Here is a 27315-nt window from a genome sequence, read left to right on the forward strand (position 1 = left end):
TTTTTGTAAGACGGTAATTAAGATGATGTAACTGAGATTTAGAGCAACCTCTAAACAATGATAATGTTGTCCCTAACATTGCGATGCTCTGATAGCACTACATCCCCCACACCTTCTCTCTGCAAAGGGCAGTCAGCCAATGGCATGGTGTTGTGCTGAGAGTTTGCAGATTAATTATGGTAATTTATGCAAATGCAATTTGTTTCAACAGATTAACTGTAGTAGCTCCACCTGGCCAGAGCGCTGCTACATGTGGAAACCTTCACCTCTACATTCCAACTGAAAATTACATTTAAAAAATACCATCCGACTTCTGTCCTCAGACATGACTTGAAACTGTAATGATTGCCCACAATTCTCTGCTTTTTGTGAACTAAAATGATTTTCCATGTCTCTTCTGTATTTTAAAAGTACTCACAAGATTGAAGGCTTCGAGCAAGGTTACCTGTTTTAATTACCACTTGGTCGTCGTGTCCGAAGGGAAACAGGAAGTGAGATTTAAGCGGCAGGTTTTGGGCGTAGAGCAGGTTAAAGTGAAAGCTCACATGGAGGTCACACCTCAGGTGACAGATACTAAATCTAGCCGAGCCGCGAGCGCTTATACGATTTTCAGGCGCTCATATGCAATCTCTGACCCTTAATCTGCAGGTTAACAGCTGCCTGTGTGCCAACCGTGTGTCACTCTGTCACTGGCTAAAACCACGCCTGCATGTGTGTGTGTGTGTTTGCAGATCTCGGGGCGTTCAGCGGTCGGACTAGAGGAGCTGTTTCAGTGAGGGAAGGCCAGGGGGTTGTGCTAATGTGTGCCCCCCCTCCTCATTCGCCAGGTGGGTACCTCTTTCTCGGTTCTGTCTCCTCCTCTCTGTTGAAAAGAGCAGCATAAAGGTCACCAGCATGCGTTCTGTTTTTTTTTTTTTTTTTTTTTTTGGATGCTGGCTGCATATGAAAAGCAATATTATATACAATAATCTTATGAGAATGATATATAACAAGTCATATAGATTCATCTTAAATGCCAGCAGTAGATTTGTTCAGCTGTATTTCATAACTCTGCTCTGCAACATTGAACAGCAAACATACACGTGAGCTCAACCATACTTGCATGACACCAACAAGGTTAGTTCTTGCGGAAGCTCAAATGTGATCCGGAAGCTCAAATGTGATGCGTAACACGAGAATGAACCTCACTGGTTCTGAGTAAAGCTCAAATATGCTGTGAGACATGAGAATTAACCTCATTGGTTCTGAGTGAAGCTCAAACGTGCTTTGTAACATGATAATTAACCTAATTGGTTTTGGCTGAAGCTCAAATGTGCTGCATAACACAAGAACGAACATCATTAGCCACGTTTACATACACACTTTTTAGTCATTTCGATTGAAATAATTCCGATTGAAAGATTTAGTGGACTGTTTACATGAGACGCTATCTAAACCGATCTGGGGTTAACATGTGCTGAATTTCAATTGCAATCATCACAGAGCAGTTTGTCTGCCGCATCAGAAATGTCGACGCTGTCCTATCCAGCAGCTGAATGTGTTCACGGATGCCATAGCAACTCTCAGCGGCCACCAGGACTTATACGGTTATATAAAAGCTATTTATTTATTGTAAAGTGTATTCATCTAAAAAAAATAATTAATTCTTCTGTCAGGCGCAGTTGAAGTAAAAAGTGCCTGGGACAAACGCTGTCAAGATGAGAGGATATAGCCGGGCTATGTCTGTGTCATTATGCCAACATCATCTTCATAACTTCTAACGAAATAAAAAGTTTACCACTCAGAAAAATGAACTTTAAAATAAAATAAAAAACTAAGAACACGCATTATCCTGCGTGTGAGCGCGGCGCATGGTCATTGGTGAAGGCGCGCGCTGTGTATCGCGTCACATAAGAACACACACTGAAAAGTAATCGGGTCAGGTCATTTTTCGTTTGATCAGTTCATGAAAAGATTGATCCCACCCCTCTCAAACCGATTAAATTGCTCCATGTAACCACACCTATTGGTTCTGGCTGAAGCTGAAATGTGCTGTGACACATGAGAATGAGCCTTATTGGTTCTTGTTGAAGCTCAAATGTGATGCGTAACACGAGAATGAACCTCATTGGTTCTTGCTGAAGCTCAAACGTACTTCGTAACACGAGAATGAACCTCAGTAGTTCTTTTGGAAGCTCAAATGTGCTGCGTAACACGAGAATGAACCTCATTGGTTCTTGTTGAGGCTCAAACGTGCTGCGTAACTTGAGAATGAAGCTTACTGGTTTTGTGGAAGCTCAAATGTGCTGTGTAACATGAGAATGAACCTCATAGGTTCTTGTCGAGGCTCAAAAGTGCTGTGTAACAAGAGAATAAACCTCATAGGTTCTTGTTGAGGCTCCAATATGTGCTGCGTAACACCAGAATGAACCTCTTTGGTTCTTGTTGAGGCTCAAACGTGCTGCGTAACTTGAGAATGAAGCTTACTGGTTTTGTGGAAGCTCAAATGTGCTGTGTAACATGAGAATGAACCTCATAGGTTCTTGTTGAGGCTCAAATGTACTGCGTAACACCAGAATGAACCTCATTGGTTCTCGCAAGTCAAGCGAACATCCTTGAGCTTCTTTTTTGCCATATCCGATTTGTGCTTTGATAAATGTTATTTACACTCTAAAAAATGCTGGGTTAAAAACAACCCAAGTTGGGTTGAAAATGCACCGACCCAACAATTGAGTTGTTTTAACCCAATGGTTGAGTTGTTCTTACCCAGCAATTGGGTTGTCTTAAGCAACATTTAACCCAACCACTGGGTTAAAACAACTCAACCACTGGGTTAAAAATACTGGGTTGTTTTTAACCCAGCATTTTTTAGAGTCTATGAATAAAAGCCTACATTCAAACTGTTCATCATATAACGCTATCGTGTTTCTTTCGAAAATCTGGACTAAACCACTCTATTCATATTGATTAGTTTTACGATCTCTTTATGAATATTTTTAAGCATCAAAGTTGTATTTGTATAGACTGTTAGTTGAGGGACAGAAATCTTTACTAAAGATTTCACCAAAGCTTGAATTGTGTTCCGAATATAAACTACATTTGGAAGTTTTGGAAGACATGAGGTTGAGTAATTAATGACTAAATTTTCATTTTTGGGTGAACTATTCTGCTAGGAGGGCGTGGGTGATAGAAAGGATAATATACCTCATTTCCTTGAGTTACATGGAAAGCCTGGTATGTGCTCATGTATCGACATGACACATACAATTGACAATTTGATCAAAGCCACAAAAGGACATTGTGTCATTCACTTTGCTTCTACTTTTGTTGCATGCTGTTCAATAAAATCTAAAAAAATCTACATTAGATCTACACATCTAATATCAATGTTATTTTTAGCATGTGGCTTACACAGTGGAAAGACAAAATGCGTGTTACTTTAAACAGTCTATGAGTTAAGTTCAAGCTAGGCCAGCATAAACCAGCGTAGAACCAAACCAGTCTTTTCAATAGGTTAATCCCATCTTTCTCTCTTCAATCGTTTTCGAAAACTCTGCTTGTCTTGTTCCAGTTCCTGTAATTGCAGGGGACATGGAGTTGAACGCAGGGAGACAAAGAGAATGGGTAGAGAAGGATACAGACAGGACACTTGAACTAGCATCAGATGAAAGGCTTGTGGTGAGATGGCCATTTTTAGAACATTTAGTGCTCTGAGAGACCCATTGTAACCTCATCCAGCTTCCTCTCTTCCTGTCTGCCCAAGCCTCAACAAAACGGACCATTTTTAAAGGGATAGTTCACCCAGAAATTAAAGTTCTCAGGTTTTCTAAATCTAAATGCTGTACTTTTTTTTTCCATGCACTGAAAAAGTTTGGTGTAAGATTTACTTTGAAACAATTTGTCAGAAATTGCTAGTAAATTAATAGGACACACAACAAGAAACACATTTTGAAGTAGAAAGGCTCTTTGAGAAGTAGAAGTAGAAAGATTTTTAATTCAAACAATTCGGAAGAATCTTCACTGTACAGTGTGGTCCATGGTAGCAAAGAGATGTCAAGTTCAAAAAAGACCATGCGATATGAGTTTTAATAACCCTTTCATAACAGAGACAGAGAAACAGAGATCCCATCTTCTTTTCCATTAGAGGACAACTGAGCAGTGAGATTTGAGACAGGCCACTAAAACGCTCCCCCATGCTGCCAGTGTCTGTGTGAAATAATTGTCTCAGTGCGATTTCTTTTCATTTCTAATGATCCGGTAAATTTGAGCCTTGATGCTGATGCTTGTCTGGAAACACTACATCGACCAGTTAGAGACGGATAGGTTGACACAAAAGGACTGATATGGAACAGGAAGCCCAGTCAATTATGATACAAATCACAAAGTCCCAGATGTTATTCACTGTTACTGTCCTGAATAGAACAAACAGCATTGTAGCACTGGGTTTGGACGAATGCATCAACAGCGTTTCTTCACAAAATCAATTGCACTTTACATCTGTAAGTTGCAAAGTCATAAAATAATGGCTTATGATTATCTGGTGGTGACACACGCTAAGTAGAGCTGGGCTGAACTAAGTGAAACAGAACTGCTGATGATATCCACCAAATGTGTTATATCCAATAAGGAAAGGGGTTGAAGCTGATAAGGACTAAGCTGAAACTGTGTCAGCACACACCGGGATTTATTTCGCTCGGAGTTGAGTGTTTGGTGAATTTACGCCTTTGCTAATACCGCTGAAGCTCTCTTTCGGCTCCTTATCGTGGTGTAAACAGTAATGGTCGTGCTCATGCCTGTACGCCGGAATAATGACCTCTGTCTGTTTGCAATCGCACATCTGGACATGGTCCAACATGGTTTGGCAAGATGCGATAGTAAAGATGCCAAACGCATATGAAGTTACATCAGACCGCTTTAGTAACAGGGATTAAATGGGACCAGATTGTGTGTGACCACATTTAAATGAAAATAGATGATAGACAGATTAGTATAAGTAGTTGTAAGCAAAGTTAAAATGCATTATAATATTTGCAGATTGTTTTTGTGTTTTAATGCATTATACTTGCTAAAGGTGTGTTCAATGAATAGATTTACATTTATTCATTTATCAGATACTTTTATCCAAAGCGACTTACAACTGAGGGATGCAGGAAGCAATCCGTCATTAAAGTTGTCATGAACTGGCTTTATTTTTTTGTACTGTTGCGTGAGGTCAGTTAATGATGTTCGCATGGTTTTTACATTCAAAAACCTCATAAGTAATAGGCTATTTTCTAAACTGGTTTTGATGGGCGTGTCGCACTGAAGGCTTAGAAGTAAACGCCCACAGCTAGGATTGGAAAAGGTTTGCATATTTATGTCAGTTCTCATCCATCCATCCGTGATTGATTTTTTTTTATTATTACTTGGCCAGCTCGATCGGTGCATATAAGCGCGAACCACAAGTGCTCTTCAAACACAAGGAGATCATGAAATTAACATTATTTCACTATTTTAGATTCACCGGCCTGCCAACATGCTTTAATTATGGTAGCCTGTCTGGAAAACACATAGCCCCAGGACATTGGGCTTTGCAAGCGCTGGGATCATTGCGGGATCTCTGATCTCGCAATGAACCAACAAATAAGGGATTCTCCAGCCTGTGACAGCGTGCTGGTATGCTCTGTTAGACATGTCACGTACATATAGTCAATGCAATAGCTACTATCACATGTAAAAACATGTTTTACTCACATAAGTGTGCTGCACCATTCCCATTGTATACAATATAGAAGGTACAGCATTGTGTTTTAATCTCAATATGTGACCAAACACGGAAAGTAAGGACACATGTCGGTTCTGGGGCATTTTAAGTTATTATGTGTTGAATAATATTTTGAGAAGTTGTGGCCATTTGAAGGTTTAAACGGAAGAAAATGGCCTCTAAAGATTGTGCAGTTCTCACCTGTTAGGAGTGACAATAGGGCTAATTTACATCTCATTTAGATAAGCCATACCCCCTGTAAAGCCATGACAGACACAACAGGACAAATCGCACCATACTATTAATAATAAAGGATAGCAGATGCTTACATTACCATCTAAAAGCCCATTATATTAATAGGGGGTTTTGGCAAGTGATATGATGCTAACCATTACAGTTAAAACAACAGTTAATAACAATAGGTACGAAACCAGGAGATTTCAACCTCAAAATGTACGCTTTTAAATATTACAATACTGCTATCTCAAACACGGAGAGGCTTCTTTGTGATCTCAACTAACAGATTCTGCAAAAAAAACGAAAATCACCTATTTTGGAAAAAAAAAAAAAACGCTTCTTTCTGATTTTGCTTGAAAGTAGTGTCACTGCATGGTTTCAGTGACAGTTTAGTTCGATGAGTCGGTGGGCAGGGCTACAGAAGCAGGCAAACACATAGAGGCAGAGTTTCAGGCTTCTAATACGTCGTTGATTTGAGAACCTCTTTTTCTGGGCCTAGTGTCTATAGAAGCTTTTCTTTTACTGACATATAAGTTTTCAGCTCTGAAACGTAGAGGATATTCTTATATTACCTTTTATATATCAAAGGCTCAAGGGAAAGTTGATTTCTCAATTCATCAGCCCTTTTGATAAGAGTCGAAGAATCAGAAAAAGTGCCGGAAATAAAGTTTTGATGAAGTTAGAATAAGGAGGGAATAGAGGAAAAATATATTATTTTATTATTATTTATTTATTATTTTATTTTATTTTTATTTTTAAGTGTTAAGTGCTCATGGAAGAGATGAGTTTTCAGCTGTTTTTTGAATTTTGTCAGTGATTCTGCATTCCGGATGGAGGTGGGGAGATCGTTCCACCAGCAAGGAACAGTAAATGAAAATGTTCTGGAAAGGGATTTCATTCCCCCATATGTGATTATTTCTGGTGGGGGTGTAGACTCGTAGGAGCGAGTGGAAGTATGCGGGTGCTGAGCTTGTGGTGGATCTGTAAGCAAGCGTCAACGGCTTGAACTTGATGCAAGCAGCGAGTGGTAGCCAGTGCAGAGAGATGGAGAGAGGCGTGACATGGGCCCTTTTAGGCTCGTTGAATACAAGACGCGCCGCTGCATTCTGAATCATTTCAAGCATCTCTATCGCACACGATGGAAGGGCAGCCAGAAGCGCATTGCAGTAGTCAAGCCTAGAAATTACCAGGGCCTGGGTGAGAAGCTGTGCTAAGTATAGATAAGCAGTATTTTATAATAGATAAGTATTATAATGCATTATAACTTAGGTTACAGTAATTCATGAGACCATACAATGCATTGTGAAGTGCAATACAAGACATACTTACTGCATTAAAAAATAAATGTATAATGCTTTACACGTAAAGGCTCTAAGTAAAGTTTTACAAAAATTTCTTGCCCTTCAAGAGTGCATAGGAGGCAGAGCTGCATTGTACCAGTTTCTAACTCAAGGAAAGAAGTACTAATTTACATGAGACAAGGCTGTTTTTAATCTATCGATTTTCTGTAATTGTTTGGCTAGCAAGGAAAGCTGATTTGAAGAAAATGATCATGCATTGACTACCAGCTCACAGAATGATTTGTCTTCAGATGCCATTACTAATTTTCCATCAGGCTTAGCTGCAAACTTTCTGTGCAGCGCTGGGCTTTAAGAATCGAATGAAATCAACATAATATAAGCAAGCATGGGCATTTAGCATTTACGAGCTATCCATTGTGAAATATAATATAGCTACAAAAGTTTGGACTGAATAGATGTTCCTCTGAACTGAAGGGTCCTACTCAAGTGATTGATATTGGTTTTGAAGATAAATGTGTATTGTGCATACATAAATTTATGAAATCATGCATTTAAATAAACTAGTCTAATTATAGATGCAGTGAGCTAAAGCACTTTTTGTGTTTCATTTGTTAAAAAAATGTACTCGCTTAATATTTTTGGCCATCTCCTACTATTCAATAATATTGAACATAATATATACACGTCATATACCTATATACATGTAATATATTATATATTATACATGTCTGCAAGGACACAGCATAAGACTGTTGGACCTGTTAGAACATCACGTGATAATAAGCTGGAAGTATTAAATGTTTGCTTGGAGGATTAACAGTTCTTTGAATATGATATGTGTGGAATGGGAGGAACTGCAGGGAATTTATTTTAGGACTCATAGGACAGCTTCGAGGTTAATTTGTCTTTCATTTGTCTGAGTTGCTCGTAGGAGGTTTCATCCACATTAATATGGGTAGATGACATTAAAAATGAAAGTAATTGAAAATAATTTGAGATCACTGAGATGTAAACAGGATATTACTTCTCAATATGAACGCTTCTGCTTTACCACTCAAACTGTAGAGGAGGCGTTGTTGGTTCCTGACCTTGATGAATGTGTGAAGCGCTGACGTTACACTAAAAATAAAAATGTCTGTATACTCTTATCTTTGCTCACTACAATGCCGCTTTCAAATTCTTCTGGGATTCTCCAACAGTATGTGGTTGGAAAGCATATTTATGATGTTATTTTGGCTGGAATAAAATAAACACAATGGGCTTTTTCACATTCTTAAAAAGACAGCCAGTTTTGGTGCAGCTAGTAAAAACTAAAATAAGTACAAATGAAGCTGTGTGTAAATGCTTTATATGTGTTTGTGAGGGAAAAGATGGGGAATTTAGTTTTGTTGCACATGTCCGTTGCCTCATAGACAGCTAAATTAATATTTGGCAAGCTTGCTCACTGTTCTATGAAAGCTAGTTTTCGCCACAGATTACAATCTTAAAAAGGTACTTGTGTCTTTATATCTCATAATTCTGATTTGTGAGATAATCAGAATTGTGAGATATAAACTCACAATTGTGTGATAAAAAGTCACAATTATATTGTAAAAATTTTAATTTTTAGTATTTATTCTAAAACTGACAATTAAAACTTAAAAGTGCACTATGTAGTATTTTTTCAGTAAAATATTGCAAAAGCACTAGACCAGTGTTATATATTTTGTTCAGTTGAGTTCTTACAATATCCCAAATGTAATTTGTGAGAAAATTGCTATTTTAACCAAGGAGCCATAACATCTGAGAAAGTCGTCTGTCAATTGCTTCATATCTGTTTTCCCCTCGGTTTTATTCTGCAGAAACGCTTTACTCTTAGCAGTGTGCTACAAGTGTCACAGCAGCCGCTGAGCGAACACACATACATGTCATAACATAATTTGAAACACACTTAAACATATCTAATATGATAAACAGAGTTGTGTTACCTCATACTCATGACCAGAAAAGCCGAAATGCCGCTGGCGACTGTGTCCCGTCATAATAAAAGTCCTGCTGCTCACGGGCCGTGTGTCGCTCATCAATCGCTCCAGCGGCCTTGCTCAGCTCCCTCAACACTCGGTCCTGCTCTGCTTCATACTATAGTAATGTTAATAACTCCACAACTCATTCTTTTCCACTGGCTGTGAGGTGAGGACCACATGTCCAAGGATTCTCAGCTCTAATTTGGCCTTTGTTTTCAATAGGCGACCTTTAGCGGACGGAAAAGTTACATAGTGCAGGTTTAATTGTGATCAATACCCAAGGGAAAGGGAAAGTTCACACAAAATGTTTAATTCTCTCATCATTTACTCAAACCTTCCTGATGTACGACTTTCTTTCTACAGATAAACACAGAGAAAGATTTTTTCATGCAATGGGTTTGAGATACGTTTTCTCTTGTTTGGTGGTCCCAATCAGCAGCAGCATGTATATAAACCGTGCGGTGTTAAAGAGACAGCTCGCGATGGGCCCAAGTAAAGTAATTTACAAATGTGTCCGCTGCAGCTCGGTATACGCAACAGTTGAATATATTAGAAGACATGATTGTCTTTTCATTTTGAAATGCGAGGCAAACATTGGATCACAATAATTAGGATCTCTCTCTCTCTCTCTCTCTCTCTCTCTCTCTCTCTCTCTCTCTCTCTCTCTCGCTCTCTCTCTCTCTCTCTCTCTCTCTCTCTCTCTCTCTCTCTCTCTCTCTCTCTCTCTCTCTCTCTCTCTCTCTCTCTCCTGGTTTTCAACTAGCAACAATGTAACACATGGTTTAATATTATATTTTATAACGTCTATGTAGCGATGATAAATAGTATTTTCTTAATTGCTCCAGTACCGACAGCAGAAGCTATAGCTTCAGAGTTTATTGATACTGTGGTCTTTCTTTTAGCACCGGGGCACATTTAATACCTGGTTTAGGTACCCATCCCTAGGCCTATGGCTGTGTGGCTTTTTTAGATATCACAAAAACAGAAATTGCTCGGACCAATCAAGGGCAGGCTTTATACGATGATTGCCAGATAACAAGTCACATGTAAAATGATGATTGTATTAGTAAATACTCAGTGTATCCTTAAATAATTTTTTATAACATCATCAAAGATTGTTTACTCTCATCATCTACTTCTTCCAGTGTGCGTGCAGTTGAGATCTGTTGTGTTGTTCATGAACGATTCATTCTTTTTGAACTAATCTTAAATATGCCTCCGGAACAATGAGTTGTCTCAGAGAGCGATTTGTTCATTTTGTGTTGACCGTGCATGCGCTACAAGCCATCAGTTTGTACAGGATCTTCTGCATTCAGCCAATGGGGCTGTGAGAACGAATGACTCGAACCCACAGACTCGAGAGTTGAACTAATCAGTTCCGTAAAACGATCTTAACTCACCACTATGCGTTGCTCAACATACATAATTTACTCAGTTTCTCTGATTGGTTGTGGGTCTATCCAATTGATGTCTTTCCTGGCTCGGTTGAAACACGCCCCAATAATCAAAGCCCAAAGGAGAAGTATCAGACTCATATTCTGACTAGAATTGAGTATGACGACGTCAGGCTAGGAGTAAACAGGGCCTGTGAGTCCATATAATGCAGGTGCCACTCGGTTGACGCTTGAAAAACCACACACATCGATCATGCCAGTAATCCAAATGACCCCAGTGGACAAATCAATGCCTTCTGAAGCCAACCAATAGTTGTGTGTAAGAAAAATACTAATAATTTAAACTCTTTCAATGTTTATTTTAATGCTTCCAGTCTACTGCCATATGAGCGCTTTAGAAAACATTGATCCATCCACTGGGGTCGTATGTATTACCATTCACAATTGCTGTGTGTGGTTTCTCAAGCGTCAACCAAGTGGCACACATTTACTTGCATTATATGGATTGATTATTTTCCTAAAAAATCTTTGTTTGTGTTTATCCAAAGAAAGAAAGTAATAGGGATGGCATGAGGGTGAGCAAATGATGAGAGACTTTTCATTCTTGGGTGATCTATCCCTTACAGCATACTTACTACACCTTAAGTATACTTAAGTATATTTTTAAAGTTTGCTGTATGTAGTAAGTATACATCTAAGTGTATTATAAGTGTGACAGTACTAAACATTAAGTGCCTACTAGTTCACAACTATGTTTCTCATTTGTACTGCATGTGTAATACAAGTGAACTTATAAATATACTAATAGTTTGCTATTTTAATACTCATTTTTTTTAGTTTATGAAATAGTACACTTCAAAGTGTATAATCTCTGAAAACTAGTAGTTTAGTAGTTTTATTCTGCAAGTACCCATGTAAGTTTTTTTTTTTTTTATAAATCAATATTGTCAAACAAACAAACAAAAAAAGAAGTATTTAATAGGCTACGCAGTCAAAAAAGTACACAACTACAAACCAAGTGTACTTAGAATACTTAAGTATACTTTTAGGCACATCTTGATCAAAAGATGGAGTACAAGCAAACCTAAGTGCAATTTAAATATATTTCTGAGAAGTATATATATATATATAAAGTAGACGGAAAGTATGCTTTTTTATTTTTAGTTTAAAAGAAGCATACTTATAGCACACTTGAATAAACGTATTTTTGTAAGGGATGGCAGCAAAAGTATAGGTGACCAACTGAGTAGAGCATGTGATTCTACAGCAATGAAAAACAGTGACCATACTGCATATTTCAGAAATAAAGCACTGCTGTACTTCTGACCATAGCCATCGTGAACTTTCATTGTATTCCAAATCAGTGACTGTTTGACAATAACTTCATCTTTTCCTAGTTGCTGACAGTCATAACTACTTGTGTAAACCGGGCCTGAGCTCAAAAAAACAGCACCAGAAGCCTCTGGCACTGAGGTCGTCAGCTAGAAATATTGTGATTTTATATCGTTTGACACCTTATGAGGACGCCTTTCATGAGAGTCCTTTTGAATTTTATTTATGAGATAAATATTCATTGTTTACTCAGGTGACATTGGCCCTTGTGTATGAAAAATTGAACTGGAATCTCTTTAAAAGAGTGGCAATCCTTCAGTGATTAATCAGCAGGAGAACGCCACCTGTATTTACTATGCAAAAGAAATCAATGGTCTATGAAATTCATACTTTAATTATTTGATGAATAAATTGGTCTTGGGGAAATTCATTTGGACCATGAGGAAGTTTGTCTCTCTCTTTCTTTTCTAATTTTCCGCTGTGAGAAAGTCTGTGACTGTGATATAGTCGACATAAGGCAAACAGCATGAGATCAGAGAAGTAATCCGCTCTCTCATATCTCCTGGATTTATATGGCATAATATGACTGCTTCAGAGTTACAGAAAAACACACATAATTTTGTTCTGTTGACAGCCTTTCTTTTGTCATTTGGTTTCTAGCTCAATGTGACATGATAAAGAATACTCCATTCCTCTGCATATCTGTGTGGAATAAGAAATGTGCCTGAGTACTCAGAAGTGACAGTAATGATTGATCGCGAAAGCGCAATGATTGCGAGTTTCTTGAGTTTTGTTTCCCAACTTCAGGACAATAATCTTTAATAGAGTGATTAGCTACAGAGACATCATGGGCTATGCCTTCAAATTATGTCATGTATATACAAATACACACTCATTCATGTATATATTTAAGAAAAAAATGTGTTTATATTTTTAAATATATACATGAATGAGTGTGTGTTTATATATATATATATACACTATATTGCCAAAAGTTTTGGAACGCCTGCCTTTACATGCACATAGATTTTAATGACATCCCATTCTTAATCTGTAGGGTTTACTATGGAGTTGTCCCACCCTTTGCAGCTATAAAAGCTACAACTCTTCTAGGAAGGCTTTCCACAAAGTTTAGGAGTGTGTTTATGGGAATGTTTGACCATTCTCCTAGAAGCTCGTCAGTGAGGTCAGGCACTTATTTTGGACGAGAAGGCCTGGCTCGCAGTCTCCACTCTAATTCATCCAAAAGATGTACTATCAGGTTGAGGTGCAGGCCAGTCAAGTTCCTCCAAACCAGACTCACTCATCCATGTCTATATGGACCTTGCTTTGTGCACTGGTGTGCAGTCATGTTGGAACAGGAAGGGGCCATCCCCGAACTGTTCCCACAAAATTGGGAGCATGAAAATGTCCGAAATGTCTTGGTATGCGGAAGCATTAAAATTCCCTTCCATTGGAACTGAGGGGCCATGCCCAATCCCTGAGAAAACACACAGACCATAATGCCCCCTCCACCAAACTTTACACGTGACACAATGTAGTCAGGCAAGTACCATTCTCCAGACAACCGCCAAGACCCCAGACTTGTCCATCAGATTGCCAGACAGAGAAGCGTGATTCGTCACTCCTGAGAGCGAGTCTCCACTGCTCCAGAGTCCAGAGTCCACTGCAGCTGCTCGGCCATTGAAACCCATTCCATGAAGCTCTCTACACACTGTTCTTGAGCAATCTGAAGGCCACACAAAGTTTGGAGGTCTGTAGCTATTGAAAGTTGACAACTTGTGTGCCACTCTGTTGACCCCACTCTGTGATTTTACATGAGTTATTGATTGCTTCCACTTTGTTTTAATACCACTAACAATTGACTGCGGAATATTTAGTAGTGAGGACATTTCATGAATGGACTTATTGCACAGTTGGCAACCTATCAGGGTACCACACTTGAACTCCCTGAGCTGAGAGCAACACATTCTTTCACAAATGTTTGTAGAATCAGTTTGCATATCTTAATGCTTAATTTTTATATACCTGTGGCCAAGGAAGTGATTGGAACACCTGAATCCAATGATTTGAAGGGGTGTCCCAATACTTTTGGCAATATAGAGTACATAATAATTATACACAGTACAAACACTTATACATTAAAATAGAAAACTCTTCTTTTAAATTGTAATATTCCACAATATTTACTGTATTTTTGTTCAAATAAGAGACTTCTTTCATTAAAAAAAAAAAACAATAACAAAAAATCTAAAATAATCCAAATTTTAGACTGTATGCATAATTAAAATGTTCCTGAAGACATGGTCTTGGATTCAGAGGTGACTACCATTAACACTGCTGGTTAGGATTTAAAAAAAAAAAAAAATGCATGGAAGATGTTTTCTGCTTATTGTGCGGGGTCTGGTCTGGACACAGGGTTACTTATTCCAATGCGGTCCGGTTTAGTATGCCAACACAAAATTGTATTTCTGTATATTTTTTACACATGTAAGTTATGATTACCCTGAACCCTGTGGTGGAGAGCACTGAATTAATCCATATCATCTACACCTCAGCTCCCAGACTCCCTCTCCTATGAGCCCTCGCACTGACAAGGTCATCGTGCTACAATGCAGATTTAGACAGGGATTTCCTTAGGGACATGTGCGTTGTTCTTGCAGCTCATCTGCTTGCTCTCCTTCTTGCCCCAGCAGAGATCATCTACAGCTGGGTGTTCAATGAGCTCCCCTCATTCGTGGCAGAGGACAGCCGGCGATTCATCTCGCAGGAAACGGGAAATCTGTATATCTCCAAGGTGCAGACCTCGGACGTGGGCAGCTACGTGTGCCAAGTGAAGAACACTGTGACCAACGCCAGGGTCCTGAGCCCACCAACGCCCCTGACTCTCAAAACAGATGGTGAGATATTACATGCGCTTCACACACACACACACACACACACACACACACACACACACACACACACACACACACACACACACACACACACACACACACACACACACACACACACACACACACACACACTAAACCCCCTTCACCTGCACAGCAGAACTTGGCTGGATGCCAAGCGCCTCTCTAGGTGAACCAAATTGATGAATCAATACCATGACATGAAGTCTCTTTGGTAATAAATTAAATTGAGACATTATTTTACCATTTTAGCCCATGACTTGGAAAAAAAAATGACTGTGCAGCTTCAGCGATATAAATAAAAAATGTGGGTAAGAATATTTGAAACATTTTGGAAGATGGCACTATATATTATAACATACACATTTTACCTTTTAAATATGTAACCCAGTGATGGATTTAGGTGAGATGTGCTGTTACTTTTCACCCTGGTGCATAATAAAATAGGCGATAAAACCAACCTGGTTGCAACCTGGTCTCACAGAAATCTGTGAAATGAAAACGGCCCCTTAACTCAAAATCTTTGGCAGTTTTACGGAATCGCCGAAAATTCTGTGATGGGTCCACGAACATGATGTCTATGTAAGTCAATGACAATATACAGATGCATTGGGCATGGTAATCGTCAGGATGAAAATATATATTGGACTATGATTGAAAACTATGATTTCGCCATTATGACATGGAATGTGATTCTTGATTTAATCAGCCAGCACAATTTTATTTGTATTTCTTTTCTTTTCTTTTTTTATTTACAGTATTCAGACACATTTTGAACACATAACCCAATCCCTTCCCTAGACCTACCCATTTGTGTATTATAAAAAAAACAGCATATAACAGGCAAATACCACTGCAGGCACAAGTTTTTCAAAAAAGTACAAATATTCAAAGTGTTCCGAGACCAAACAATAGATTTGTGTGAGGAAAATCCCCAAAATCCATCAGCAGCGTCGAGTCCATCCGCCAAAGATTATAAACACATTTAAAAAATTGCCTTGGCTGTTGTATGTCTCGTGACCAATTGCGTAATGCTAAAGAGTCGGTGTATCATTTGAATGATACATGACTGAGTGGAGTGTGTGTGTGTGTGTTTTCACGGAGTGGCGGGATCATCATTTCAACGATTAAAACATTAAAATCAGCTCTGTTCTTTACATAAAGATATCGTATGACTTCAGAAGACTTGGAATGCAACATTAGTGAATACTTTTATACACTTTTTGGTCAGTTTTTGCAATAAATATCTCTGACTGTACTTTTATTTGCCTGTTACGTGTTTTATATTGTTGAGAGTGGGTAGGTTTAGGGTAGGAGTGGAGTTAGTTGCTCCAAAATATAAAAGCTTTCCCCTTGTCCAACCCAACCCACTACCATATCCGACACAGAAAAAAAAAGGTTCTATCGGCGCTACGTATTTGGAACCTTTAAAAGGTTATATATAGAAGTATAGCTGGGTATACTCCAAAGACCCTTTTATGCTAAAAGGGTTCTATAATGACAAGAAAGAACCCTTTTGGCACTTAAAAAGGGTTCTATATAGAACACTGCACAAAAAGGTATTTCTTATCAAAGAAAAAAAATGCATTTCTTATCTTCGCAAAAACTCTCTTAATTTTGAGTTATTTTTCCCCAAAATAAGACAATTACTTTTGCTTATCTAGTAAATACTTCTTGTTTTAAGAATGTTAAGATGTTTGGACTAGAAACAAGACAAAAATACTAAGTAAGAAAATATTTTTTTGCAGTGAACCTTTTATGGGTTCCAACTACGTAGCACCGATAGAACCTTTTAAGGTTCTATATAGAAACTTTTCATCTAAGAGTGCACAATTGGCTGTTTTTCACCCGTTTCAGCAAAATTTGTGGGTCGACCCGTCGGGTACCCGCGGGTTCCCAAACCCATGGAGGACTCTGATCCATATGAATCCGTGTGTGGACCACGGATGCTGCCTGTCATTGACTTACATAGGCATCACTTCTGTGGACCTATCACAGAATTTTCGGTTATTCTGTGAAACTACAACAGATTTTGAGTTAAGGAGCCGTGTTCATTTCATGGAATTCTGTGAGACCAGGTTGGATAAAACCCATTGATTATGTTGAATGTTATGTTATGTTTGACTTGGGCTGGGTTTTGATTTTAACTTCTACACTGTTGCAACTGCTTAGTAATGTGCCAGCTAAAAGTCCATAAATATTTTTTTAACTCTATTACTTTGAACTTTATTTAAATAATTTAGATGGAAAGTTACTGTATCTGTATTTTCTCCTTTCATCATGTTTAATCCAATGTGTCACGTGGCCTTTCTTTATAATTGATTGTGAAATTTACTAATAATTTCTGAGTGAAAATTGTTTCAAAGAAAATTCTACACCAGATCTTTGTCAGTGTCCAGACAGCATGGTAAAGATGCTAAATGGGCTGAGGTATAAGACAGCTGGGCTTTTTTTTTTTGTTCTTTTTTTTTGAAGCTCTGGTTCACAATCCAGGAAAAAGTCCATCAATATCTCAGAAGGCTACAAATAATGGATGTGCCTGCAAATAAGGCTTGAAAGGAAATGTGGCAGTTTTTCAGCTGTGTGACAAGCGGGTCAGTTGTCTACATTAATGCTTTTATTCCATGTGAAGCCGATTTAATGAGACGTCTGACTTATATATGTAGTTTATGTGCCTCATTCTCTGTTCTTCTTTCTCGTTCCACGAGGGGCCTTCAGGGCCAAACCGAAAGTGTCATGAATTCCAAACATCCACATTAAACAGAGAGCATGAGGTGCTTCATCTTTTGCTTTACAGCATTTTTTTTTTCCACAGACAATGCGCTCTGGTGAAACTGGCCATTGGGGAAATCATTTTCCAGCATAAAATTAACCGAATCAATGGTCCTCTTCCAGAATGGGCTGTAGCTTCTTTAATAGCAGATTCCTGTGGGCCAAGTGAGGGAGCCAAACACCCGGCTGTCACTTCAGGCATTTTTTCCATACCTTGCAGACACGCACGCATCACCTGCCGCTAGTACACGTCAATGTCAACTGCCCTGGAACGCAATCCCAGAACAGCCGAGCTAAAAGGACTATCGTGCCCTGAAAGCTTGTTTTTGCCTACGTTGCTTAGGCTGCACGTCCTTTGGGAGGGCACCACCATCCCCTTCGGCATGCTCTTCAGCATTTGCACAACCTTGTTGTTGAGAAACGCTCCTCGGAGACATAACGCATCTAAGTGCATTAGCATACTAAATTGGATTTGCGCCTCTCGTTAGCACAGATTGCAAATGCAAGTAGCGTCACGTTCTCTCGCACTCGGAAGTTGAAGACAGAGCAGAGATGAGTAGCTGAAGGCTAGGGAGGAAAAGATACATCTCGAGGGATGTCTCGGAGCCACAGGTGGTAGAGTCAGGATGAATTGCATTGTGGCAGCTGCATTCGAAAATTACCGTACAGTCAGGGTCTCGCAGAAGGCTGTGTGGAATGAGAGCCGGTTCAGTGAGAGGTTAGTCGTCCGTAACACAAGCACAGAGTTTGGGAACCTTTATTCATTCCACGTCTGACGTGCGCAGCGTTCGCTTGGCAGGCGTTGCGTGGGAACCATCGTGCAGCTAAACGACTCGGTGGGCTGCGCCTAAAAGCCTGAAAATTATTTTGGTACCCCCGGCCAAGCTCGAACTGCAAGCGCTTTCATCCGTTCCTCCGGTTCTCTCAAAGCTCACCAATCCACGGCCCACGATTTGTGCTCTCTGCTGAGACAGGATGATAATTAACTGCACGAGAGGCTCCGTGCCGGAATGCGCAGGTGAAGCGCTTCACCTGTGTCCTTCCCTTGGCTAAGACACTCTTAATCAAAGCTGCCCAACTGCATCTGCGCTCGGCTGCACCTTCAGGGCAAGTCATGCATCTTCCCCACCCACTCCCTCTTGGAGAAACAGCAAAGGCAGCGGAGGCCTTCTGTACTTACTTGATGAATCGCACCTTAATAGACGCGACTCGGATGGAACAATAACTCTCACAGAGCCCGAGCGCTCGCAAAACACTCGGTGGTGCTGGGATTACTCGTCCTTTCCGCTTGGCCTTGGACCTTGAAGGGGCAGCATTTTTAAGTTGAGGGTCAAGCATTTCTGAGGCCTTCATCATTGTCATTCATTTATAGGAGAGAACATATCAGTGCCCTTGGTTTCGAAGAGCAACAATTGCCAGGTCAGTGATTCAAATGAGATATCACTAGGGTTCATAAAACTGCGTACTGATAACGTTAATGTCTCATAATATAATGGTATACATGCTTTTCTAATCTGACAAATTTTGTACATATTTAATCCAAAAATGTTAACTCCAAAAATGATTTAAAAGTTACCCCAATAGCATAAAAAGCAAACGTTTACACTAACATTCACATACAGTATGTACATAAGTATACCAGACAATTTAAAATAGTTGTCAATGGATATTGTGTATTTGATAGCCGATCCTTATGTCAATATATAGGAGAGCAGGGTGACTGATGACCAATATTAAGCAATATTAACTTTTGTATATATATGGGGGTGACCCCGAATAGTCGAAGATTCGATGCATTGATATGCAGAGCCGGATTCAACCACCGATCTCATAGTCGGATATTTGCGAGTGTTATGAAACGAGGATCATACCATTTTGGCAATATAGGCGTGCTCAATACTTAAAGATGAGGCACGGAGCTGTGCAGTGCTGAGCTTGGTGTCTGGTATGCAGCCCCTTTAAGGGGGTCGCACACCGGACGCGAAGCTCAGCGGCACACCGCGTCTTTAACATTAAAACACTCATTGTTTTCAATGAGTGTACACACACCTGTTCGCGGTGACTCAGGAAGTTTTTCAAGATTCTGCCACGCCACAGAGTGCCATTTCAAGATTTTATATTACATTTATATTATATTTCCCTCAAATCGCCAATGTACATACTGATTTCACCCTGTGCTACAAGATAGCTTTCATCGTGCAGCTTTTCTGTCAGAAGCTGATTTAAAATTGAACGTATTGTATATAATGTGTGCGTCCGGTGTGAGATACCTGAGATGCGGCGCTGAGCTTTTCGTCTGGTGTGCGACCCCCTTATAGCACAATCGGCTTAAGAACGTGCATGTAAACACACTCAGTGTTCTTTTCCTCTCTAGGCAGGTTTTTTTTTAGGTTTATTCATCAAATGTTCTTTTTTTTTTTTTTTGTGTTGTTCTGTATTTCGATTGCGGCTTTAAAATGTTGTAAGAAAACGTTTTACGAATGTTTATCCACCACATTACCTTTTATTTAAACTTAAATAAGAAAGCCATTGTCAGTTTGTCTGTTTTGGCAGGCCGTTTTGGTCGCTTTATTAAAAGTCGTTGCCGTGTGCAGTGTGTAAAGGAAAATAAAAATAGTTTTACCCTCCTGCTGGCTAGTGTTGAGCCCCTCCGACCCATCCACACACACATAGATGATTCGACTATCAGTTGACCATAGAAAGATTCAACAATTCTGATTCAAATGTATTAATCCTTAGTTGGGGAGACCCCTATATATATATATATATATATATATATATATATATATATATATATATATATATATATATATTGCTCACCAGCCACTGTGATTTTCCGTGCATTGTACGTTCGTGCAGGCCACAAATTCCCACTTCAGAATATCTGACTAGAGTCAAATTAAGTCTGCAAAGTTTGTGAAATTAAATGTTTATTAGATATTCTAAGATTTGTTTAAATTATATAAATGCGGTAAATGAGAAAGTATAGTCCATGCATATCTGTTACTAATAATTTAAAAGCAAATGCTATACTTTTTTTTTTGAAAATAGTTTACTTTCTTTGTTTAACATTTTTATCTAGTACAGTATTAGACAAAACTGTTAAACAGGGAATGAAGACGGAGAAGGGGAATGCTGTGTGCTTAGCGTTCTCAGCACCGTCCAAATAAAAGTCCTGCATCCAACACTTCGTCCAAGTGAAGATAATGGCTTTGGAAGATTGTTGAGGCCCTCCTGGTTGAGAACCACTGCTGTATGTCCACAGAATGCCCAGATTTAGAATGTGTCATACAATTGGATAAACAGAAAATAATAAACAGATGTTCCACTTTTGCATACAGTGTTTCCACATCGTATTTGCTAACCAGCCAAAGTCAAACTTGATCACAATTGCCCATTAAAATGTATGTACAGAACTTAAGTTATACAATAAATTGCAATGATTGACAAAGATAACTAAAGCAACATTTTAGCACCTTGTGAATATGAACAAGAAAGATGAGGTAAGCTCATTTTTATTATGCTCGTAAAACCTCTGTTTTAAGTTAAGTTCTTGTATCAAATAGATATGGCAGAATAATGCATATTGTGCATTTAAAGAATACAGGACTTATGTGTTTTTTTTTTGTTTTTTTTTTGAATGAGTCAAGACGACCTCTGTTTCTTTGATTTTTGTAGCACCAGAGACTGGCTGTCAGTTTCCAAATGAGGGGAACGCAGACATATAGTTGTTTACTTAGGGTCATATTGTGTGGATTTTATGTAAATGACGTTTTCACTAGCTGATATTTTCCATAAGTTAATTTAGTTGTAGAATGCAGTTGTCACTCTACTAAATAACCACACATTACATGATTGAGCCCTCAGAAGAGTGACTGGTGTAGCACTGTGGCAGTCATATTTAAATAAAGCCAGTGTCATTCTTTTCAAACACACATCTTTTCTATGCAAATGAGGCTTAGTAGTCATAAGTCAAAAATTTTGCACTTAGGCTATATTCAGACTGCCAGCAAAAGTCAGATTTTTTTCCATACCCAGACTTTATCCAGATGGGTTTTTAAATGTCTGGACACACACACACACACACACACACACACACACGTTTGTTTTTTGTGACATATGGGGTCATTCCATAGGTGTAATGGTTTTTATACTGTACAAACCATATTTTCTATCCCCTTACACTGCTCCTACTCCTAAACCTACCATCACAGGAAGGAAACCACAACATTCTGCATTTTTAATTTCTAAAAGAACTCATCCTGTATGATTTATAAGCATTTTAAAAAAGTGGGGGCATGTCCAATGTCCTCATATTTCACACTCCCCTTGTAATGCCTATGTCACACCGATGTCATTATAAACATGAGTGTTGTACAAGCATTTTCATGTTCATACTTTTCAGTTCACCAAGATTTCTAAAAATCATTTATTTGTATTGGTAGTAATATTTGTAATATTCTGATTTTCTGAGATACTAAATTTGTGAATTTCCTTAGTTGTCAGTTATAATCACCAAAATTATAAGAAAAATTTGAAATGAATCAGTCTGTGTATTTTAGGGCTAAATACATGTTATTAAAAATGGGGATGGGGATAAAAAAAATGGGGAAGCACGATCATTCAAGTTTACAAAGCCACATGCTAAATCGCTGAAGTAACCCTTTAAGATTTACAGATAGGTCTAACAAGATATATACAGAAATGGAATAAAGTTATCAAACACTTTACAGTCTTCCCTGCATACATTATAAATTAAATACAGATGCAATCTTATTAAAGCTACAAACCGTCCAGAGCAGTGAGTGATTTGCTTTTTATTTTGTTCTTTGATTAACATTAATTATAGACAGCAGCAGGTTTATTAGGCTGCTGTCACTTTAAGAACTGACGCGGCTCCAACACGCATCCCGTTTTCTCACGACCCTTGATGTTCATTTAGACTTAATTCAAATGATTTAAGACTTTGCTTGCGAGGATCCTCGACAAAACCGGCATTGTGGCATTCATTTTCTGTGTTTTTTAACTGTTCAAGCACTATCTAAAGCAGCTTTCTATGCGTATGAGTGTGTATGTGTCACACACAGATAGAAGGTTCACAGACAGTGTACGTTGGTTGGTTGGTTGGTTGGTTGGTTGGTTGGTTGGTTGGTTGGTTGGTTGGTTGGTTGGTTGGTTGGTTGGTTGGTTGGTTGGTTGATTGATTGGTTGGCTTTAATAAAATTATATTTATACATCTAATATAAATCTAATGGTGGGAATAAACAAAAAATTGATTTGCTACCAAATTAAATATTAAAAATTAAATATTTTACAAAAGTTAAATACATTTCTGCAGGTCAAATACAAATAATAATAACCTGCATTATAGATTATATTAACAATACAAAATATACATGCTCTAGAAGCTTAAGCCGCACTAAGAAATCACTTTGTCCTTTTATGACAGACATTTCCTTCAAACTGCCATTTCTGTTCACATCATGATGTCACGGTAAACATTTATTGGGCCTTCAGGAATACTTTTGAAAAGGTCTTGTGAGTTATGCCCCCGTGATGTGTTCAGACATTGAGTGAACATGCGCTAAGCATGTATATAAATGTTTCAATAGTCGCACTGTGGACTACAGAATGAATTGTAACATGACACATCTCATAATTGTGATTTTAATGGGAAGTGAAATGAGGATGTGATAAAGCACTGAGTCAAATGATCACACATTAAACATTCTGACAGTTGAATGGTAGGATTTCTTTAGTTATGGATGACAAGGACATCAACAGTCATTTGTTTCCAGCAGACCTTCCACTTCTTTCAGTCTTAAATGAGTTTAAAAAAACAAAAACATTTGGTCATCATTTACTCGCTCTCAGGTTGTTGCAAACCCAAATGACTTTCTTTCTTTTGTGAAACATAAAAGTTTATCAGAATTGTTTCACTGCTCTTTTCCAAAAATAAAAGGGAATGGTGGTGTGGAGCTAATGTAGCCAATATGACTGCATGGCTTCAGGTGACTATAATGGGAAATATGAAGTGTTTTTTTGACAACTTGACGCTGCCGTTTGGCAAACTTTCATATTGATTGTATGGAAAACAGCAGTGTTTTATTATAGGGAAAAATGTTTACATGAATGACATGAGAGTGAGTAAATGGTAAAAAGGTAAATGCTTTGGCAAACTATCCTGTAACTGTTTTTGCACCACCATGTAGGTTTTCTCATGGAGGTATGTAAATCTCTCATTTTGCTTTCAATTTGCACTTTTGCTTTGGTTTAGTCATTAGAAAATAAATGCGAAGCCCAGCATTGGGATAATGGATTTTTTCATTAGCAGTTGGATGTAAAAGCTTTAAACGTCTGATGGATACCCAGACTTTCATAAGGTGATTGTTCTTTATGGCACAACACAAGAAAGGGAAAATTGCATTGCACAAAACTACCTCGTTCTAATATAATACATGGATTAAATTGTGATCTGAAAATAGGCATCGCAACACAAAAAAAAAGGTCTTGTGTATTTGTTTCGACACAGCTGGCCAAGAATTCAGTCCTATCAATTTCAGCCCTTCTAGACGCTAAATAGGATACGCAGAAAATGCATTGCAGCATAAACCAATGAAATATTGCAAATTCATTATACAGATGGGATTGCTGTGGAATCATAAATGTGTAACAAGTAAGGAGATTGAGATTGAAATTGAAAAGTTGTTTGGGGAAAAAAATGCACCGCTATCATAAAATAGGCTATAAATGTGCTGTAGATTACAGCTGTAGGCGAGGGGTCAGAGTTTGGCTGGTTAGTTTCGACAGTTAGTCCCAGATGGCCTCGTAGAATGCTGTGCCTACAGCATTCTGTGGGAAAAACAAGCATTGTTCTCCATTGATGACCATTCAAAAGCAGCCTTCGCTATTGCTTAAATCTTTGTCAGTCTGTCCATTAGTCATGGGGATATACTGTATCAGAGACACTTTCTGCAGGCTGCATTTTCATGCTATCAAGTGACAGTCCAAGTGAATCCTTTGAATCAACCATTTAGTCAATTCATTCAAATATGAAATTTGTTCAGGTTTATGCTTTGTTCTATGCCATTTTGTACTATGAATAGTGTAAATAGTACACACATTTTTCGATTGTTGGATACTTCAGGGACTCAACTGTCGCAGTTTTTATTATATATGTTTTTTTTTTTAAATATAATAGGTCCATATCAGCATGGTTGTGATATACACCAACCAGGCATAATAGTGTTCGTCCCACTTTTGCTGCCAAAACAGCACTGACCCATTGAAGTATGGATCCACTATACCCCTGCATGTGTGCTGTGGTATATATAGCACCAAGTTGTTAGCAGCAGATCATTTAAATCGTGTAAATTTCGATGTGGGACCTCCATTGTTTGTTCAGCAGATCCCACAGATGCTCGATTGGATTGTGATCTGGGGAATATAGAGGCAGAGTCAACACCTCAAACTCGTTGTGCTCCTTAAACCATTCCTGAACCATTTTTTGCTTTGTAGTAGGGCGTATTATCCTGCTGAAAGAGGCCAATATAACCACCAGGGAATACCGCTTCCATGAAGGGGTGTATATGGTCTGCAGCAATGTTTAGGTAGGTGGTACATGTCAAATTAACATCCACATGGATGGCAGGACCCAAGGTTTCCCAGCATAACACTGCCCAAAGCATCACACTGTCTTGTCTTCTTCCCATAGTGCATCCTGGTGCCATGTGTTCCCCAGGTAAGCGAGGCACATGCACCCAGCCATGGTGATTCATCAGACCAGGCCACATTCTTCCATTGTTCCGTGGTCCAGTTCTGATGCTCATGTGCTCACTGTTGGCACTTTCGGCGGTGGTCAAGGGTCAGCATTGACTCCCTGACTGGTCTGTGGCTATGCACAAACCATTTGTAGTAAACTGCGATGCACTGTGTATTCTGACACCTTTCTTTTTTTTTTTTTTACATTGTATTTATTGGGTTTTAATATTACATTTCAGTACAAAATACAAGATAGACTGTACAGATCTTCCCTTGTACAAAACCCTATAACATACCCCAATCCCCACCCAGTGCCACAAATAAACCATAGACACACTGAACAAAAGACGGAAAGTTGGAAAGATGGAAAGTTATTTGAAATTTAAGTACTTTGTCCTGTTGTTATACCAAGATACGAGAGAAAGTTGCCCCAATGTTTTGCAAACAAATCTTGACGTTTCTTCAAACGAAATGCTATTTTTTCCAGTGGTATATAGGATGATACTTCTGTAGTCCACATAGAAGACGACGGAGGTTTAGGATCCTTCCACCTCAATGTTACACACTTTACAGCTGCTTTCTGACACCTTTCTATCAGAATCAGATTGAAACTTCTTGAGCATTAGCCACACGCCATCATTGAGCCTTGGCCACATATGACCCGGTCGGTGGTTCACCACTGTTTCTTCCTTGGACCTCTTTTGATAGATACTGACCACTGCAGACCAGGAACACCCCACGAGAGCTGCAATTTTGGAGATGCTCTGACCCAGTCATCTAGACATCACAATTTGGCCCTAGTCAAACTCGCTCAAATCCTTACGCTTGCCCATTTTTCCTGATTCTAACACATCAACTTTGAGGACAAAATCTTATCTCGCTGCCCAATATATCCCAACTACTAACAGGTGCCGTGATTGTGTTATTCACTTCACCTGTTAGTGTTCATAATGTTATGAATGATCAGTGTATAGCCATGACACGTTTGCTTGTATGATTTTGTTTTCATATATATATATTTCCAGATTTTTTGCAGTCAAAACACCATGAAATGCCACTTCTTTGTGAACTGGATCTTATTTTTCATAATCTTTGGCTTTCACTGAAGGTGTTTGAGACATGTTATTGCACAACTGCAATATTTGCAAAAAGAAAAGAAATACTTTCTTATGTAAAATTCATACACCAGTTTCCCATTTAATAAGACTGATAATGATAATTAGGCCCCTGAATGGGAGTGTTTCCCTTCGTAATTGCAAACTTACTCAGTGCCAGCTGACATATCTCTCAGCAAATGGATATAGATGGGCCCTCACAACATCCGCATGAATAAACAAAGGATCTGTGCCCTCTGGCTATGACTGCAGAAGTGAAACGCAGCCATTTAAGATTCTTCTGCATTCCACGGAATTCTGCACATCAATTAGACTCCAGCGTGGTGCTCTGTTTCGAGGACAAATTCTCTCGCCCTGTTTCCCAGCGGCCGCTGTAGTGTACTTGCAAAATAATTTAGTTTAGCAGCTTGTCATGCGAGCTACTGTGAAGAATTCCCTCTCTTTGTCACTGGCAGCTGCCTGGATTGCCGTACCTGTTCGCTGTGATCCCTCGAGCTTTGTTGTGTTGAATTGTAGATCCAGCAGATTGTTTACTGTTGTACAGTAGATGGAATTTATTAATGCATTATGGATTGTACTCATCCTTTTACCCTGTAAACCCTGACATATGAAAAAAATAGTGTGAAAATCTGTATTTATTATATATTTTATTTAAAAAAAAAAGAATTGTGAATTAGTTCAATTATATATATATATATATATATATATATATATATATATATATATATATATATATATAATAATAATAATAATAATAATAGAT

At 38.6% G+C, this 27315-nt stretch overlaps 1 protein-coding gene across 6 annotated transcripts in view; it reads left to right on the top strand.

Annotated features, from left to right (window-relative positions):
• Positions 1-27315, top strand: part of cntn5 (contactin 5) — a 427504-nt gene that overhangs the window by 277811 nt on the left and 122378 nt on the right. For 4 of the 6 annotated variants that reach the window (XM_067419349.1, XM_067419350.1, XM_067419348.1 and 1 more), the window contains exons 6-7: positions 732-827; positions 14683-14889. In XM_067419349.1, coding sequence (XP_067275450.1) covers positions 732-827; positions 14683-14889 — 303 coding nt within the window. The remainder of the gene's footprint in view (positions 1-731; positions 828-14682; positions 14890-27315) is intronic. The other 2 variants (XM_067419347.1, XM_067419351.1) reach the window with 1 other exon arrangement.

Source organism: Pseudorasbora parva, chromosome 16 (assembly GCF_024679245.1).
Source record: "Pseudorasbora parva isolate DD20220531a chromosome 16, ASM2467924v1, whole genome shotgun sequence".
Lineage (NCBI taxonomy): Eukaryota > Metazoa > Chordata > Actinopteri > Cypriniformes > Gobionidae > Pseudorasbora > Pseudorasbora parva.